The sequence below is a fragment of the Poromitra crassiceps genome (assembly GCF_964638095.1).
Source record: "Poromitra crassiceps genome assembly, chromosome: 10".
In the NCBI taxonomy this organism is placed as follows: Eukaryota; Metazoa; Chordata; class Actinopteri; order Beryciformes; family Melamphaidae; genus Poromitra; species Poromitra crassiceps.
Window position 1 is genome coordinate 16,485,616 of NC_139631.1, and position 18,751 is coordinate 16,504,366.

Genomic DNA, 18,751 nt, shown 5'->3' on the forward strand with positions numbered 1-18,751 from the left:
TTATACAAACTGTAAAAAAAAAAAAAAAAAAAAAAACATTGCATTTTCCACCAGAAATCATATTATTTACAAATGTTGAGGTGGAATGATATCAGGGAGGGGACTTTAGAGCAAGTAGCAGCAACAATCTGACTAAGGCCATAATCCAAAGTATAAATATCTGAGTTCAGTATCCATGTTGTGTTTAAGGACAGCCCAGCTTCTCTTATTCACAGGTAGCTGGCCTACAGGCCTGCTCGCAGTGTGCACTGCACACAGACGCTCATTATATTCTAGGCAAATGGAACTTAATTCATCCATGACGACAGCCTCAGACCAATATATACTAGTAACCACAATTCCAACAAGCTCACACTGTAAAAAAAAAAGGAATGAAATAGTTTTTTTTAAAGCAAATCCAATATACTGTATGTTGTCTCATCAATCATTACATAAATTATGTTATATACACACTATAACATGATGGATTTGCATAAAAACCTGATAGAAACGCCTGCTTCTCTTTACTGGAGTAAAGTAAAAAGCATAGTTTTTCTTAGTGCACTTTTCTTCCTGTAGTTGAAGTTTACATGCCACACCAAAGGTAACGGCTAGAGCCTGCCGCCTGCATCATTGGCTCTGCGGGCAAATTATGTTGAAGAGATGTATCGAAACAGCCAGCAGTTAATGGCAAAGTTAAGACCTGCAGTGCATTGATGCTCTGTGGTCATCCAGAACCATTTGAAGGGCCCGTGGCCCTAACGGTCTCCGTTTCAGTCAGTGCTGCCGTAGTGGTTCTGGTTCCCGTTGGAAGGATTGTTGTCCTGTAACGTGTTGTGTGAGACTTCCTCCATCTGGGTCACCACTGGGTCAACTGGTTGTTTGAAGAAGCCCGACACAAAGGAAACCTGCGAGGAAAGAAGCAAGACTGTAAATATAATAATCAGAAAGAATGAGACCAAACAAAGAGAGAACACATTCCACTGTGCTTTCCCAGTTATTGGAATTGTACTATCCAAAAGAGAACAGTCTTTATCACCCCCACACCCAGAGCCTGATGCCCCCTGAGCACAACCGGCTCAGGGGGCCCCCCCCCACAAACACACACACAGACATTATCCCATGGATTTTTTTTTTCATTCTATTCTGTGACATGATGACATCATTTGTATTATTCAAAGGGGTTCAGTTCAGGTGTGACGGTGAAACTCACGGTGAGAACAGCCACCATAGCACCCTGCCAGAGGCCGGCGAGCACATCGCTCCAGTGATGTTTGTAGTCAGACACTCGCGACAGTCCCACATACAGAGCTGTGGAAATCAGGAAGAATTGGATGGTAGGGCGCAGAAGCCTCGCCCATTCTGACTTCAGTCTGGCCTGGATGTACAGCTACAGAGGGCAGAGGGAGAGACAGAACAGACAGGCCGAGAAGTGGAAATGAATAAATTAGCTTGGGAGTCACACCTAAAGTCCAATTCAAATCTAGAATGATAACTATTAAGATAACTATAGAAAAAGTTAAATCATTCAAAGTAAACATAATGTCAATGTCAACACGACAACAACAATAACTATAAAAGCATCCAAAATGTTAACTATATATTTCGCTCATGTCAATCTCAGAGCCATTTTTTGCATGCAAAAAACATGGATGATTTTTGGATGATAATGTTCAACCAATCAAATTAAAGTTCTAGGAAAGAAGGAGGCAGGTGAATTAGTGCAGGTATCGGTGTGTTACATTGCAACCCAGGTTACCTGAGTGGAGACTCTCCACTACAAATTCATTCATATGGGATTACCTCTGTAAGACACACCGCGAGGTAACCAAGCAGACCCAACTGCTCCTGCTGGAGCCTGAAGTGGCAGTTCAAATAAGATGTACCACCATCAGTCACATCTGTACTCAAATAGACCAGACATGGATATGCCATATGTACACACCCATGGCCTGTGTGTGTGTGTGTGTGTGTGTGTGTGTGTGTGTGTGTGTGTGTGTGTGTGTGTGTGTGTGCAGCACGTGGTGGCAATCACACAGGTGATGTGATTACTATGTGCATCTTATAGAAGCGAATCCACGACAGCTGCGCTGAATCAGGATATAATCCCATATGAATGAATTTGTAGTGGAGAGTCGACACGATAGGAAACGCTGTAGTGTGAATGCTTGAGCAACAACATAGGCTATATAGAGTTATACAATTCTAATTCAAATATTCTTTATTGCCATTAAATACTTCAGTATGTTGCCAAAGCAAAAGAGTGACAATCAATAAAAGATTGGTATCTTTATAGATATTCTTGATGTGAATGTGTCTTTAGTACACTGTTGTTATGGTTTCAGCATCAACAATAACATAAGTACTGGTAGGTATACATTTTTGTCAAGTAATGTGCCTTTGTTTGTTAAGAGTGAATTTTCCAAGTGAATAGCACTAATGGTGAACCAAAATTGAACTGTAATGGAAGATAATGTACGGTACTCACTACAAGGAACAGCATGCAGTACATGGAGAAGGACGAATGGCCCGAGTAGAAGGAAACTCTACAAAAGAGAAACAGAGAGATTTTGAATGAAAAACTAGTCAGCAAACATGTCATTACGCACGTTCATAGATGATGTGTGTGAGTTAGATTCCCATCACAGAAGGTCTACCATAATCAGACTCTATCATGATCATATCATTATTATAAGACTAGTGCAGTGCCCGTTCCCCCATGCACCACCCCGTGAGCGCTCCCCCCCGCACACACACTGCACTCTGTCAGGTCCCCCTAAGCGCAAGTCGATCCAACAAACGGTTCTCGAGATATGCGAAGAAAATACATAGACAATAAGTCCAAATTGCATGAAATGCGGCACCGCACTCCATCGGGGTCCGAGCAGCGCACTTACCAAGTTTGAAGTCAATCGGACAAATGTTTCTCGAGATAAATCGCTTTTTGTGTTGCCAGTAGGTGGCGCTGTGCCGAATTGCACAAAATTTGGCACTGTTCTATGTCAGGTTCCCAGCAGCACACTCTCCAAGTTTGAAGTCGATCAGATGAATGGCTATGGAGATAAAGCGCTTTTTGTGTTGCCACTTGCCAGTAGGTGGCGCTATGCCAAATTGCACGGAATTCAGCTCCCTGCACTCCCTTGAGTCCCCGTAAGCGCACTCCCCAAAGTTGAAGTCGATCGGACGAACGGTTCTTGAGATAAACAGCATTGTTTATGTTGCCAGTAGGTGGTGCTATGCCGAATTGCACAAAAACAGGGCACTGCACTGCACAATAGGGCACACTCCCAAAGGTTGAAGTCGATCCGACCAACGGTTCTCGATGGCATGCAGCAGATGATGCTCATCCATAAACAGTGGTGGAAATGGCCAGGTTTTACTCTGGGAACCCTACTTACACAGGATGGGGGTTCCTGGAAGTGGTGTTGCCCTAGAGCAGAGGTTCTCAAACGTTTTTCAGCCAAGGACCCCTTATAAGATAGAAAATATACCAGGGACCCCCTCATTCTGATTTGTGATTTTGGGCTCAGCTTGTTTCCACGCTAACGTGCTTGACATTTAAATTGATAGGTTTGTCAGATTAGAATGTAATCCATGAACCATTTTAGAAGCATATTTTCGTTGAACTATGAAGCTTTTGCACACACAAAAAGTCCCCCTCCCCCTGAAAACTTATCGCGGACCCCCTGGTAAACTGCCATGGACCCCTGAGGGTCCCCGGACCCCCATTTGAGAACCACTGCCCTAGAGGATATTATTTCTGAATGCGTGACTCATTATAGCCTACCATTATAGCCACATAAAAATCTCTCAGAAATCTCACTTAACTAAGACCCATGAGCTCTCCTGATTATTTCCCCTTGATTTTATTCATAGCAGACTTGAATATTAATGCTGCTTATTCAGCATTCAGAGAGAATGGTAGGAGAACATGTATTTACATGTTCTCCTACCATTCTCTCAACCCCCCCCCCCGGCCATTCACTCTCAACTTAGGAGTCCACGTTGACTTAATTAACGACCCTGTGTTGACTGTTCACACCTCCCTAACGATCAGTTGGAGCTTGAAGGGAGCGCAGAACTGAAGACACATATTCAAATATTGAACGTGTTTATCGTGTTAACCTCGAGATACGCGAAGGACAGAGACAGAGAGCGAGACAGAGAGAGTGACAGACGATCCCGTTATTATAGTATAGATAGATAGATGAGGACATGATTGCCAGGCTGTTAAGCTCAATATGAAAGGATGAATTTGGCTTTACGGGATGAAAGCTTTTAACAGTTAACATCTATTGTAAAGCTATAAATAAAATAACCAGGCTGTTTTATGCCGGTGTGGAGGCTGTTACCTTGCTTCATCCACCAGGAACGTGTCCCCGGTGCAGGTGAAGTTCTCGACGTACCCGCCTGACTTGCAGTTGATGCGTTCCCAGTTTGGCTTGCACACAGCCAGGAAGTGAGGCCGTAAGCGGCCGATGGAGTACTTGGCTATGTCTGTCAGAGACTGGCTGGCAGCAGCCCCGAACAGATAGCTCCCCACCGCCTTGTAGACACACGCCACATAGCCGGTCCCCAGAGACTGGTTCTTTAAGTGAGACATGTAGACAGAAAGGCACTCGCCACAGATCACCTGCAACAGGAGACTGAACGTTGAACAACCAGTTTCTCGAGCAAATATGCACATGCCTTGAATAAACACAACCACCTGAGATGAGGTGAGCAAAAACAGCAAATTACAATAATAAGACAAAACAGTCTGACAGACTCCTTTTGTTGTGACATTGTAACGTCTGAGAACTTGTAGAAGTGAGAAAATTGTTCACTTGCCACAATCATTGTGAATGGGATCATGACTCCGCCCAGCAGCTGGTAGGATATGGTGTCCTCTTTGAAGGGGTATCTGATAGACTCATCGTTACAAAAGAAACCCCGTTTGAATGGGTTGTGTTGAGACGTGAGGACAAAAAATGGAAGTCCAACTGGTGAAGAGAAGGGGGAGACTTAAATCACAAGCAGCTCGATTTCACATCAAAAGTACATGAAAATACACATGACAAATAGCAGATACAAAATACTAATGTTATTGAGATTCTATAGCAATCGATTACGCATTTCCCACAGTAATACTACCCCTAGGATTTAGTAAGAAGAAAATAAATCCGTTATCCCCCTCCCTAAAGACGTAGATGAGAATGTTTTTCATGAGTGGCTCTTGTGGTTTTCAGAAATGTACTATAATGCACTCATGCAGTTACTTGTTACAGTGTAACTAGTCTATGCTGTTACACAATCACTGAATTAGATCGCTTGATTGCTTCACTTGCTGCGGATCAATAATAATGCAAAAACAAGCAAAGGAGCTCAAATGGGACACACATTTCTGACGCTGAAGTCTTATTTTTTGCATAATATAATAAAACAATAAAGTTGTGATAAGCATTATGATATTATCCATCATCTCTGTAGCCTACGGGTATCAGCAGCATTAGACATGCTATGACTTGATTGGATTATACACTCTTTCTCCCCCTCCCTTCTTACACTCACTTCCTGTAGAGATTTTACAGAATGTTGCAAAACTGGACAGAGATGACAAAAGAGTGTTCTGGCTGAACTAAAGCACTTAAGTGCACTCATCCCAATGACCTAATGAGTGAGTCAACTTCACACAGTCGGTTTTCACATACTGCAGGATGAGTCTGCAATGGCAGACACGCTTCAAGCCATTAGTCCAAATGAACAAGATGATCTCTCTGTGATATACTTATTTGTTACACACGTGAAGTCATATATCTTGGTGCCGTGGGCTAAATGAGTTATCGTACAGTCACTGCCCTTTGAGTAGGCCTGTTAGCCCTTTTAGAACTAATGCAATGTGGCCTACGTGTGCTATATTTTTATTGGTCCTAATGCAGACATAATTGCACTACTGCCGTAGTGTTGCATTATAGCCTACTGTGACTTAGGTTTGATCTTTCTATAGATTATCTACGTTAACGAGTAAGGATGCACGATATATCGGCAATCATATCGGTATCGGCCGATGTTAGTCATTTTTTAACATATCGGTATCGGTCCGATGTTGCAATGTTAATATCGGTTATCGGTATCAGCCAAATTCTTCACATTGAAATGAAATAATGCAGTAAATCTATGATTTATGCGCTTTTACAAATGTTTTTGAAATAAAGAAATGCATTACTTTTTCAAATTCAGTGTTTACATGTGTTTTTCAGTATGTACAAAATTTTATTATCATAGAAATGTGTTTTTATACAGATCACATCGACATCGGCAATGTTAATATCGGTTATCGGCATCGGCCAAAATTTTCATATCGGTGCATCCCTATTAACGTGGAAGAGACGCCTCGACCTGAAGAGCAACTCTTAACACATGAACAAAGAAAGGAAAAGAAGGGGAAAAGGAAGAGAGGAGAGGCCTAATCAAAGAGATGAGTATATAGGCAAGTATATAATGCGTGGTTCATCATTCTGTCTTATGATTGGTGTATCAGTAGGTAGGCTATTATAGTTACAGTTATGTACATTCTATGGAGAGAGAAAAGACAGGTTCCACAAAACATAACAAGCAACAGTGATGTTAGATTAGAACAGTGTTTCTCAAACTTTTTCAGACCAAGGACCACTTAACCAATTAAAAAAAAATCATTAGATTAGAGATAATATCCCTCTAACCATTAGAGGGATAGGCAGGTAGCTACTTTGGCACTGCAGAATGTGGGTGCAAAGCTCACCACAAGACACTACACACCCTGGAATGATTAGTCATGGGAAATGTTATTTGCACAACACTATCTCTCTAGGCTACTGGAAAAATCTATTGAATGTGGTGGCTAGTCAAAGAAATTATGCTGAAATAGCAGCTGCCTCAATGTGTTTGCCCAAACTATTATACAAGAAGTTCCACTGGCAATATCTCAGCCTATTTTCTGTTTGACTGCATATTACAAATGAATGAACATTTTTGTGATATGATTACATTACAAACACTGTATGTAATCATATCACAAAGATTGTCAAACTGAGCTAAAAATACTACGCTCCTTGGAAAAAGTCACACAGGGTGGGCCTTTAATTTAGCCGTGGCCCAATTTTCCAACTTACTGGGTTCCAAAACCTCAAGCCTCCTTAGGTATTTATCTGAACCACTTGAAAGGCCTGGTTAGACCCTTTTGGCGACTATTTAGAGCCTTTACAACTATTTCAGTATACAGTTTCAGTTTGATGCTTCAACCAACAATGCCTGGTAAATGGGGAGGATAAACAGGCAGGTATGAATCAGCTTTACGTACCAAGGAAAGTGCAGGCAATGTCTAGGACGATGAACGGGATCGCTCTGGTTTCAAACATGTTGCGTCCTCTTCGGCTCTTTACAAAAACTGTCGAGTCTCGACTGAGCGGCCACCGGCTGGGTTTCGGCGAGACGAGAGACAGCCTATCTGTCGCACATGTCTCGCTATTTGTACAAAGAAAATAAGGTAAAATACTATGCTCTACAAAGCATCTCTCATAAACACTCAACTATTGGCTAAATCTAATCTAACACCAGACATGTGAATTGCCTCTCACCCTCTCAACGTCTCACAAACCAACTTCATAATACAGCTGGGCGTCTTCAGCTCATAATAACAGCCTACTGTCCTGTCCAATGATAGACCGACCACCGGTACTGCAAGTCGAAGGGCTCGTCTCCAGTTGTGATTGTTGTTGCCTTCAAGTACCGTCGGAAATATTGCAATTACGACCCAACCTATATACAGTCAATGCCTGTTCCTAGTTTATCTGTTATTTCATGTATGCCCCTCTCCCCACCTGCCCTTCTTTTGTCGTTATCTTATTTTTTCCCGAAGTTCCCCCCCTAGCATACGTGTGACTGCTTTCTCTGTGATCTCTTTATGCTATTTCTGCTATCCTTTATCCTCTCTTTTAATCTCTTTACAGCACTTTGTAAAACACTTTGTAAAACACTACTATCTACTACTAGTAGTAGTAGTAGTACTACTAGTATCTACTAGTAGTAGTAGTAGTAGTAGGCTAATAGTAGTAGTAGTAGCAGCAGCAGCCTAATAGTAGCAGTAGTAGCAACAAAAACAACAGTAAAAGTAGCTATTTTATCATTGTATGATCTTGCATTATTTACAAATAATATTAGACATCTGCTTATATTTGGGCTATTTGTTTTTCTTTTAGGTCACCTTTTTGGTGATTTTATGATTATGATGATGGTTATTATTATTATTATTATTATTATTATTATTATTATTATTATTATTATTATTATTATTATTATTATTATTATTACCTATATATATATTTTGTTCTTTATTAAATTAACTTAACCGCTCCAGAAATCCACAGTTGATAGTTTCTCAGTTTACGACTTGCGTGTACTTGAAGGCAGCATCACACAGGGAAACCGGTAGCAGGCGTGTCGGACCGTCGGACCTATCGCGTGTCTGCTTTGGCGCTACGACAGCCGTCGCCCGATGCGGAGCTGCTCCGTTACATCAGCGTGTGGCCCGCCTATAAATAGCCACTTCACTGAGCACAGTGGTTTCAATGTAGTCTTCTGTGTTTTAGCTCTCATATAGCCCAGGATTATTCATTAGTAATTATTGTGCTTGCTGACAAGCAAGGCACAATCTTGAAGTCCGACATACTTAATATTATTCTTATTCTATCTGCCAAAAAGTTTGGCGCGTAATAACTCCCCCAATTTTTGCGCCACATAGACATGCCAGACCTCAAAATGACCGGCTTATTGAGGACAGGTGTGCTATGACTTTGCTAAGGGTTTGTGAAAGCGGTTTGGCCGCAATTCGCCATTAAGCGCCATTTTTTTCCCCATTGACTTGCATGGGGTTTGGAAAAATCTTGCAGTAAATTAGCTGTAATTCAGAAACCATAACAGCTAGAGCTACGAAACTTGGTAGGGAGGTGCACTGAGGGGTCTTTTACTATACCCTAAAAAATTGCACCAATTGACCAGATGGTGGCGCTATAACAGCCCTCCTTACCTTTTGGTCCATAACTTTTGACCCGTAGGGTCTATCATCAAAATTATTTATTCCCTGGATTCCTTGGGTCCTCCCGCATCTACTCAACTAGGCCACGCCCATTTGCGTCTGACTAGATTTCCCGCCATTTTGCATTTTGTCCAAAACAGTTTTTTTGCCATTTCTCCTTGAAATTTTGTCCAATCTTCACCAAACCAACGCACACATCATGTGGGGACTGTCCTGCACAACACTGATTTGGAAGTTCTTGAAAAAAACGCACCGTTGCGATATAATCCACTTCCAATCTTCTGTGGGTGGGGCCTATTTCACAAAAATCGTCCGATGCTAACCAAACTTGGTACAGGTGTGGACGGATGTACTCTGAGCCTATAGGAGAAGTATTTTGTCATTTCGCCTTTAGGGGGCGCTATAGCAGCATTCAGTGCCTGTCCCTTCTAAATTGTTTTATTTTGAAGGGCGGCAGGAAGTGCGGATTCATTCTCATTATGGCCAGCCTTCCTTCTTGTATGACACTTGACACTTTTATGTTTCATCCCCTCTGTTATGTTTCATCTGCTCTGTTATGTTTCATCTCCTCTGTTATGTTTCATCTCCTCTGTTATGTTTCATCCCCTCTGTTATGTTTCATCTGCTCTGTTATGTTTCATCTCCTCTGTTATGTTTCATCTCCTCTGTTATGTTTCATCTCCTCTGTTATGTTTCATCTGCTCTGTTATGTTTCATCTCCTCTGTTATGTTTCATCTCCTCTGTTATGTTTCATCCCCTCTCTGTTATGTTTCATCTCCTCTGTTATGTTTCATCTCCTCTGTTATGTTTCATCCCCTCTCTGTTATGTTTCATCTCCTCTGTTATGTTTCATCTCCTCTGTTATGTTTCATCTCCTCTGTTATGTTTCATCTCCTCTGTTATGCTTCAGCTGCCATTTCATCTTCAGCTGCCATTTCATCTTCAGCTGCCATTTCATCTTCAGCTGCTATGAATTATATGATTAGAATTTGTGAAACTGTAACCAGCATAGGTTTGGTATTCTTACTTGATGATAAATGACTAGCACGTCTATTATCAAAATGATAACAGACACATTGTCTGTCAATTACTGACCCAGTGTCGATGAATTAGCCCTTTGAACACACATAGGCAAAATATTATTATTGTGCTTGCTGACAAGCAAGGCACAATCTTGAAGTCCGACATACTTAATATTATTCTTATTCTATCTGCCAAAAAGTTTGGCGCGTAATAACTCCCCCAATTTTTGCGCCACATAGACATGCCAGACCTCAAAATGAAAAGGAGACGAAAGGCGGAGGAGCAGATGAAAAGGAGACGAAAGGCGGAGGAGCAGATGAAAAGGAGACGAAAGGCGGAGGAGCAGATGAAAAGGAGACGAAAGGCGGAGGAGCAGATGAAAAGGAGACGAAAGGCGGAGGAGCAGATGAAAAGGAGACGAAAGGCGGAGGAGCAGATGAAAAGGAGACGAAAGGCGGAGGAGCAGATGAAAAGGAGACGAAAGGCGGAGGAGCAAATGAAAAGGAGACGAAAGGCGGAGGAGCAGATGAAAAGGAGACGAAAGGCGGAGGAGCAGATGAAAAGGAGACGAAAGGCGGAGGAGCAGATGAAAAGGAGACGAAAGGCGGAGGAGCAGATGAAAAGGAGACGAAAGGCGGAGGAGCAGATGAAAAGGAGACGAAAGGCGGAGGAGCAGATGAAAAGGAGACGAAAGGCGGAGGAGCAGATGAAAAGGAGACGAAAGGCGGAGGAGCAGATGAAAAGGAGACGAAAGGCGGAATACAGTATTCACTTATGCTGTTGTAGAAAAGAAATTTACCACTCGAGGAAGGGGGTTGTGGCCACATTTACCACTGGTACATGTGGCCAGAGAATGATATACACTTGTCGCCAACCATGGGAGGCCTGTCTGTTCTGTTAGCTGCTGTGTTAATGTAGCATGGTAACATGTCCAGAAAACAATGAATGAACAAAATGAACTGAACCCATGGGTAAGTGTCACCACTTTGTGGTTGTTCATTTTATACAGCCAGCTGGGTTTGAAAACATAATGGAAGAGATAGCCTAGTGTGAATAGCCTAGTGTGAATGGAGGCTGTTAGCCACAACAACTGTGCCTTATAGGCTAACCTCAGCCAGCCAAAACAAACACCTTGTCCCCCTGGCGTTAGGACACACTGTTCATCAATGTTTGGGACTAGTTGCAACAAGCTAATTGAGCTAATGCTAGCGTTAGGCCAGCGTTTCTCAACTGGTGGGTAGCGTCGCGGGGCCGTTTTGATTGGGTCGCGGACATTTACAGTACAGTACTTTTTTTTTTTTTTTTTTTTTTTTTTTTTTAAATTCAGATTATTGAAACTGGATTAGCCTGACCAGTTTCACTTGTTTAACAAGCTGAAGCATATGCTCTGCCTGTAATTCAAGAGAAGTCTGCCTTTTCATTTCATATTTAATTTTAGTTCAATTCAGATGATTGAAACTGGATTAGCATGGCCCCAGTTTAATTAAAAGTTATGACCAGTTTAACTAAAAAGCATATAGCCTGCCTGTGATTCAAGAAAAGTCTGCCTTTTATTTCATATTTCATACAGTTCAAATAAGACTTTCTGACCATGACCAGTTTGACTTGTTTAAATTTAAAAACATATAGGCCTGTAATTCAAGTCTGCCTTATTTCAATTGGTTTTTAGCCGTAGTTGCACTTCTGTTGCACTTTTTTGTTCATTTGACAGTGCATGAAGGCATTGTGTATTAAATAAATGCGCTATTTTTTGTGCAATAAATTTGAGTGGTTTAAAAAAAAATCTGAAATTTGGGTCGCGACTTCATGACAAGGAAAATAGTGGGTCCTGAGGCTACACCAGTTGAGAACCACTGCGTTAGGCGTTAGTTAGCATGCTACCCAAGCAGCTTCTCTGGCTGACTGGACACATGACAACCGATCAGCAACTCTGTAACAAAACTAAAAGGGTAACATTACTTTGGTGACCAGGGACTATTATCAGTACATTTGACTTCTTACACTAACATAATGGAAGATAGCCTACATTAGTTACTGGCTGATTAGATGCAGCCATTGATAGCTTTTCACTTGTGTGTTTGCAGCTCTGGTAAGCCTGCTAGTTTTGTAAACAGTTGTTGTCACAACCATAAACATGAATGACACTACAAGGAATACTACTTCTCTGGAGGTTATCATGTCCTATTTTCCTTGAGACAGTTGGAGACATTTACAATACATGGTAATTATTGATGCTGTAGTTTGCAGGTAATGTAGTTTTAGATTGCAGAGATTAGGCCAGCCTTTTGTGTCTCTCTAGTAGGCTACAACCAGTCTGACTTCCCCACCTACCAAGTACTTCTACTCCAAAGTCCTTTTACTCACATAGGCACCCCCATAACTACTTAGTCCCCCTAGGTCCATGGGCAGGGACTTTGGAAGCCAGGCGGTGCATGGCGAGGACAGCAAGCACAATTACATTTTCGTTAGGAAATGTAGACATTCTAGTTAGCAATTAATATGCATAAACATCTATAAATATAAAAAAAATTGCACCATATGTCCATATAGACGGTTTTCACGGAATTGGGTTGCTATGGGAACAGTTTGAACCCTATCTTATTTCCTGTCACCTATTGCATTAGCAAACATTGCAACAGGAAGTAAGCTAGGGGCAATTTTGAATGTTTATGTTGTCAAATTAAAAGCGTCTATAGGCTACAAAATAATTAGCCTATCTGAGCACAATAATGTTGTATTTCAACGTTGTGTGTAGACTACGATTTAGCTAGCCCAGGATAATAGTAGACCTGTTTTAGACCAGTGCATTTAAAACAATCAACATCCAAAATATGCAGTCCATAGGCTACAAGATAATGCTTATTTTTGTTTGTCTTAGTTTGGTTTTTAGCTGGAACAGAGAAGCTTCAGTAGGGAGGCTCAGAGGAGCTAGACGAGTTTCAGGAGGCTCAGAGGAACCAGAGGAGTTTCAGTAGTGAGGCTCAGAGGAACTAGAGGAGCTTCAGTAGTGAGGCTCAGAGGAACCAGAGGAGCTTCAGTAGGGAGGGTCAGAGGAACCAGAGGAGCTTCAGTAGGGAGGGTCAGAGGAACCAGAGGAGCTTCAGTAGGGAGGGTCAGAGGAACTAGAGGAGCTTCAGTAGGGAGGGTCAGAGGAATCAAAAACATTTCTGTACTGTAGTGAGGCTCAGAGGAACTTCAGTAGTGAGGAACCAGAGAAGCTTCAGTAGGGAGGCTCAGAGGAACCAGAGGAGCTTCAGTAGGGAGGCTCAGAGGAACCAGAGGAGCTTCAGTAGTGAGGCTCAGAGGAACCAGAGGAGCTTCAGTAGGGAGGCCCAGAGGAACTATGGAGCTGCAGTAGTGAGGCTCAGAGGAACCAAATAAGCTTCAGTGAGGCTCAGAGGAGGTTCAGTAGTGAGGAACCAGAGGAGCTTCAGTAGGGAGGACCAGAGGAACCACAGGAGCTTTAGTAGGGAGGCTCATAGCCACATCCAATCAACTATAGAACCTAGTGCTGGTTCTGGGCTGGTACTAGAGCCTTTTAGAATGTATTACAGCATTTCTATTCTTTTTCGTAAGAGACATCTGTGTTAGATGAGAAAAGTAGCAGACAGGCTGCTTCATTACTCATCCCTCTGTGAATGGCCATTTAGTAAGCCTTGCTTGCAGAGTTAGCAACTCCTCTCCTCTCTCTCCCCAGAGGGGTTTCATCCTCTTCAGCATCTGATTATAATTAATCTCACCTGTGTGCTGCTCCAGACTTCACTGGCTGATTTAAACTTCGCTCACCTGTGTGCTGCTCCACTCAGGAGCTCTCCATGGTGCTGAACCTGTGCTGAGGCATTTTGGCCACTAATTCGCCATTTTTGCCATTCAGTTTGACCTAATTACCTAATTCAAAAATAAAATGACATAGCTGTGGCCAAACACAATTCTGCTCACTCACTTACAGACAGACAGACAGACAGACAGACAGACAGACAGACAGACGGACAGACACTTCACATTCTTGTTATAGGATTCCTTTAAAGCCAGGTTATTAAATTATGGACTACGCCATTATGTGTGCAGAGAGAGAGAGAGAGAGGAGAGAGTAAACAGTGCTTCGTTCTTCATTGTGGTTACTATGAAGGAATTAAAGAAACCTATCCAAATCTATATATCTATCCAAATTCAAAATATGTAGTAATTTCGAAAAGCTTTCACAAAATAAAAATACACTAGACCGTTTCAACTTGACAACATAATCATTGTAAATTGGCCCTAGCCACACTTCCTGTTGCAGTACAGTATTTGCTGATACAATAACTGAGCGGAAATAAACTTCCCTAGCAACAGAATTTCCGGTCAGACTGTCTATTCTATGAGAAAAAGAGTGCACCACACACTTGCAGCATACTTTAACAACTTGATGGACTTCCATAATGCTAATTGGGGGGGGGGGGGGGGGGGGGTCCGCTGTCCATTGATTTAGTGATTCATGATATTATTGAAGCATTCGTTGTTGCTCTCATTGCTGTTGTTTGGTCCATAGCTGTCTGACTCTGGTTAAGCTATTTGATGTTGCTTTTGGAGTAGCCTATAGACGGTTTTAACTTGACAACCAAAACATTCTAAATTGAACCCCCGCTCACTTCCTGTTGCAGTGTTTGCTATGGACATAAAAGAAAAAAAAACATTCAAGTGCAGGACTGACCATTCCGTGAAAACCGTCTATACAGCTGAGCAGCGAAAACAAAAGTAACGATGTCGAGTGAATATTTCTGCAGTTTGCCGAATGCTGAGAAAAAGGAAGTGCTGTGGGGTTGCGCTCTGGTGAAAACCGTCTATACTTCTGTATTCATGTCAATAAACCATCTTTGAATTAGAAGACAGAGAGGGGGGGGTGAGATATAGATAATTCAAAATATTGCTGAGTCATTAAGTGAATTGATTCAACAGTGAAACTCACTGTTTGAATCAGTTCTTAATGCCCCTTAGCATTCATGTTCTCACTCTTCTGTGCAAAGAAAACCTACAGTGATCAAATAGTTCATTTAATACATTTATTAACACAAAAATATCATCAGACATTATTTGATATGATGTCAGTTCCATTTAAGTTGTGTCCATGGGAGACAATGCAATGGCTTGATTACTTTAAAATAAGTCACCTTTTGGCTTTTTGTTATATTCCATGCCTCTGTTTTGGGACATAATTTAAGTTAATGTAAGTAGATATTATAATGAAAACCAGACAAAGGGAATATCTCATACATCACAGTGACTGATAGTTAGCCTGGTAAACCAGCCTGTCGCGTGATAGTGCCATCAAGGGCCTATTCCCTCCCTTAACCCCCATGTCATTATAAACTCCTTCAGTTTCTCTGCTTCTGGGAGTTCAGATGGGCCTCAATCTCCTTTCTGAAGAACAGCTCCCCCAGGTGGCCGTGCGAGGCTTCACTCATGGCTTTGGTCTGCATACACATCTTGTACTTGTCCAGAGGTAGCTCGTCGGCGCAGTTCTTCTCGTGCCACAAGTGGAAAAGGCCTCGGGATGGGGAGCGAATCACCATCAGCTTACTGTGAAGGTACTTTCTGTACAGGTGCACGTCCTCCAGCCCCCAGCCTTTGATGTTACGGTCAAAACCACCTGATAGGAAATGCACAAGTATAATGCATAGAAGACATTAGTGTGGAGATGCATACGTTGGATTGATGTCTGTGCGGGGGGGAAATAATGATGATGATAATAAGGTGCTAGGTGTGGCATTACCGATGTTGATGAAGTCAGACCTGTATTGGCATGTCATGCCGAACCCAAAGTCTCTCCAGAATCCAGTTTCCTTGTTTATCACCTGTTTTAAAATATGTCACAGCACTTTGTTCAGAGCTCCGTCTTTTGCATCCTCCCAACTCAGTTACTCATTCACTCACTCTCATTCATTTACTCTCACTCATTTACTCACTCTCTCATTCACTCTCACTCACTCACTCACTCACTCACTCATTTACTCACTCTCTCATTCACTCTCACTCACTCACTCACTCACTCACTCACTCACTCACTCAATCACTCACTCTCTCTCTCTCTCTCTCTCTCTCTCTCTGATTAATTTAATTCATTTGAATATGTTTTGCCATTTGTCTCTACATCTTTTGGGTGCATTTTCACCTACCAGTTGTTGTTGAACAGGGGGGAGATGTGTCTGATTACTGTAGATAAGAGATGGGTTGTACTGGCTGAAGAGCACTGGGTAGTACACTTTCTTACCTAGAGACAGAAAAACAATGACTGTAAACCAGGGGTTTTCAAAGTCTGAGACTGTGGACCTCCCCCCAGACAAAGCTTGGAAAATGTAGTAATAGTTACATAGTATACCTTTACATAGTATACCTTTAACCGCAACCTTAACCTTTGTTCAAATACAATCAAATGCGTAGGTACAGTATGGACCAAGGGCACATACATTCTTCAAATGTTGTTTAAGGACACATTGAAATAGCTCATATCCCTCTCTCACCAGGCTCTGCATTGAGTCGACAGGATGTTAGGAAATCAGAGGTGAAGCGGATGTCAACATCGCAGAAGAAGAGCAGCACATTCTGACTCCGCCTCCAAGCCCGGGCGCCCACATCTAGGCCCCTCCCACGAGAAAACTCCTCATTCAGCTGGATCAATGTGAAGCTTCTGAACCGAGTCTCCCTGAGGGGGGAGAAGAGAGGATTAAGGAGGTTCCTTTTGAAAGTCTTGATTAAAGTTTACAGTGAATTCGCATTTGAAAACACAGTCTCATCAACAAGTCTCAGTTTTCCGGTACTTGACAATAAACTATAGAGGATCTATTGTACCAACATTCATGCACTCAGTAAGCCTGTAGATAATGTGTTATCTGAGTGGATAAGATCTGCAGTAACTGTAAAAGACAGATGCTGTATTCTGATTTGATTATGGAGCTGTGCGAGCTATTCCCTTGCTGCATATTCTGATTTTCCCATCACACCCTACACACAACAGTGTGTGATGCTCTGAGGGGTCCAGAGGCTTCAGAGGATTAGCTGATTACAGTATAAAACACTGACACGCTCTCACTTACAGTTATCATCTTATCCTCAAAATAGCTGCAGTACAGAACAGACACATCTCCAGTTGTGACGAGGATATTTCTGATTTCATCACAGCCATGCACTAATCTGGTTTCCTTAATCTTTTCCCCTCTCAGTATGTACTCATTCTTCAATCCATCCATATCACTCAAAGTAAAAAAAAAAAGAAAAAAAAAAAAGAAACAAGGGTGGGGGGGAGGGGTCTTGTACCCATGCTTAAAGGCTGTAATCTGTGGTGTCATCAGGAGACAAAACCTGCTCAGCTTCATTGAAAGTTAATGGGAAAATGCATACAGTATAATGTATTTGCAATCTTGGATTGAGGTTTTACATCGATATGACCTTTCCTCAGGTCAATGTAACATCACCTGACAAGTCCTGTGAAGTGAGTCTCTTACCTGCTGGTCTGGTCCAGCATGGCTTTCACCTGGTCTATCTCATCACGGCCAAAGTAGACCACAGTGAGATGGACCCTGCCGTCCCGCTGGATGCATACTTCTCTGAACCAAAAATACAGAGGGAGGCATTATAGACGCAGATATGGATGATTAGGCTGAAGAGTTGATCTAAATCGATAGCCACAGAACTACATTTTCTCAGGCAAGGACTACGATTCGATATCTGTGAGACTAGCCTTTAAAATCTATGCAATTCCCTCTATGCATTCTCTAAGAGGTACACAGTTGTGTTATTGGCCTTTGCCCAAGGTGTTAAAGTAGGACACAGAATTACATAGATCTTCCAAATTAGAGATCATTGATGCCATGATATGATCACAACTAGTGTATGTGTGTGCGTGTGCGTGTGTGTGTGTGTGTGTGTGTGTGTGTGTATGTGTGTGTGTGTGTGTGTGCGTGCGTGCGTGCGTGTGTGTACGTGTGTCTTTGTGTTGTTGCACGTCCACCTGAAGTTGCTGATGAACTGTCTGAATGCATCGGCCCTCCTGGATAGAGGCACGATGATGTTGATGAGCATGCTGTGCGTGTCGACTCTCTCGCTCTTCACTTTCACCATAGGGCCGAAAGGCCGGAAGAACACCAGCTGTGTGAAGTCCTGGGGGGCGTCGCCTTTAAACATCAGCTCATATACTGTCCCTCTGTCCCTCTCTGTGCGGGTCAGTCCTGTGATAGAGAGAGAGAGAGAGAGAGAGAGAGAGAGAGAGAGAGAAGAGGAGATGACAAAGTTCACAAAAGTACAGAAGTGGGTTCTTCGGACAGAGGCCATGGTGATGAATCAGTATGTTAGATTTTTCACAAGAGAAAGTACTACTGGTATCGATACTGTTGCAAATTAATGACTATTGTATCGGTTTAATTTGTTGTATCGATACTTATTATCGATAGCGCTGTTATCGATACCTGTTTCAAATGCGTATTGTATCCGTTTATATATATATATATATATATATATATATATATATATATATATATATATATATATATATATATATATTACTAACAATTGTAAACTGCAAACAAAGTAAAATACAGTAGTAAATCACAGAAGAACCATAAAAAGCAATACAAAGATAAGTAAGAAAACATCAATATTTTGGTCAGCAAGTGGACAGGCATGAATGTGAGTGTGAATCTTTCTACTTCCGTTGGTGCAGC

General features: G+C 42.0%; 2 protein-coding genes across 3 annotated transcripts in view; both read right to left on the reverse strand.

Moving 5' to 3' along the window:
- LOC310784018 (phospholipid phosphatase 1-like) lies at window positions 1-7,649 on the reverse strand. 2 transcript variants are annotated; one of them, XM_083644974.1, is made up of 7 exons: window positions 7,575-7,649; window positions 7,298-7,461; window positions 4,810-4,961; window positions 4,332-4,612; window positions 2,468-2,525; window positions 1,193-1,369; window positions 1-887 (listed from the first exon to the last, which is right to left on the reverse strand). In XM_083644974.1, exons 1-7 carry the CDS (start codon window positions 7,601-7,603, stop codon window positions 753-755), a joined length of 996 nt encoding a protein of 331 aa, XP_083501100.1. In that variant the 5' UTR covers window positions 7,604-7,649; the 3' UTR covers window positions 1-752. The 2 variants fall into 2 exon arrangements, with proteins under 2 accessions (XP_083501100.1, XP_083501101.1); XM_083644975.1 differs by having other exon boundaries at window positions 7,298-7,597.
- Window positions 7,650-15,153: 7,504 nt separating this feature from the next.
- Window positions 15,154-18,751, reverse strand: part of LOC310784009 (chondroitin sulfate N-acetylgalactosaminyltransferase 1-like) — a 6,654-nt gene continuing 3,056 nt past the window's right edge. Inside the window, exons 5-10 of the mRNA XM_083644964.1 lie at window positions 18,043-18,259; window positions 17,537-17,638; window positions 16,556-16,737; window positions 16,211-16,305; window positions 15,808-15,889; window positions 15,154-15,684 (exon numbers count right to left, since the gene is read on the reverse strand). Coding sequence (XP_083501090.1) covers window positions 15,410-15,684; window positions 15,808-15,889; window positions 16,211-16,305; window positions 16,556-16,737; window positions 17,537-17,638; window positions 18,043-18,259 — 953 coding nt within the window. The 3' untranslated portion in view covers window positions 15,154-15,409. The remainder of the gene's footprint in view (window positions 15,685-15,807; window positions 15,890-16,210; window positions 16,306-16,555; window positions 16,738-17,536; window positions 17,639-18,042; window positions 18,260-18,751) is intronic.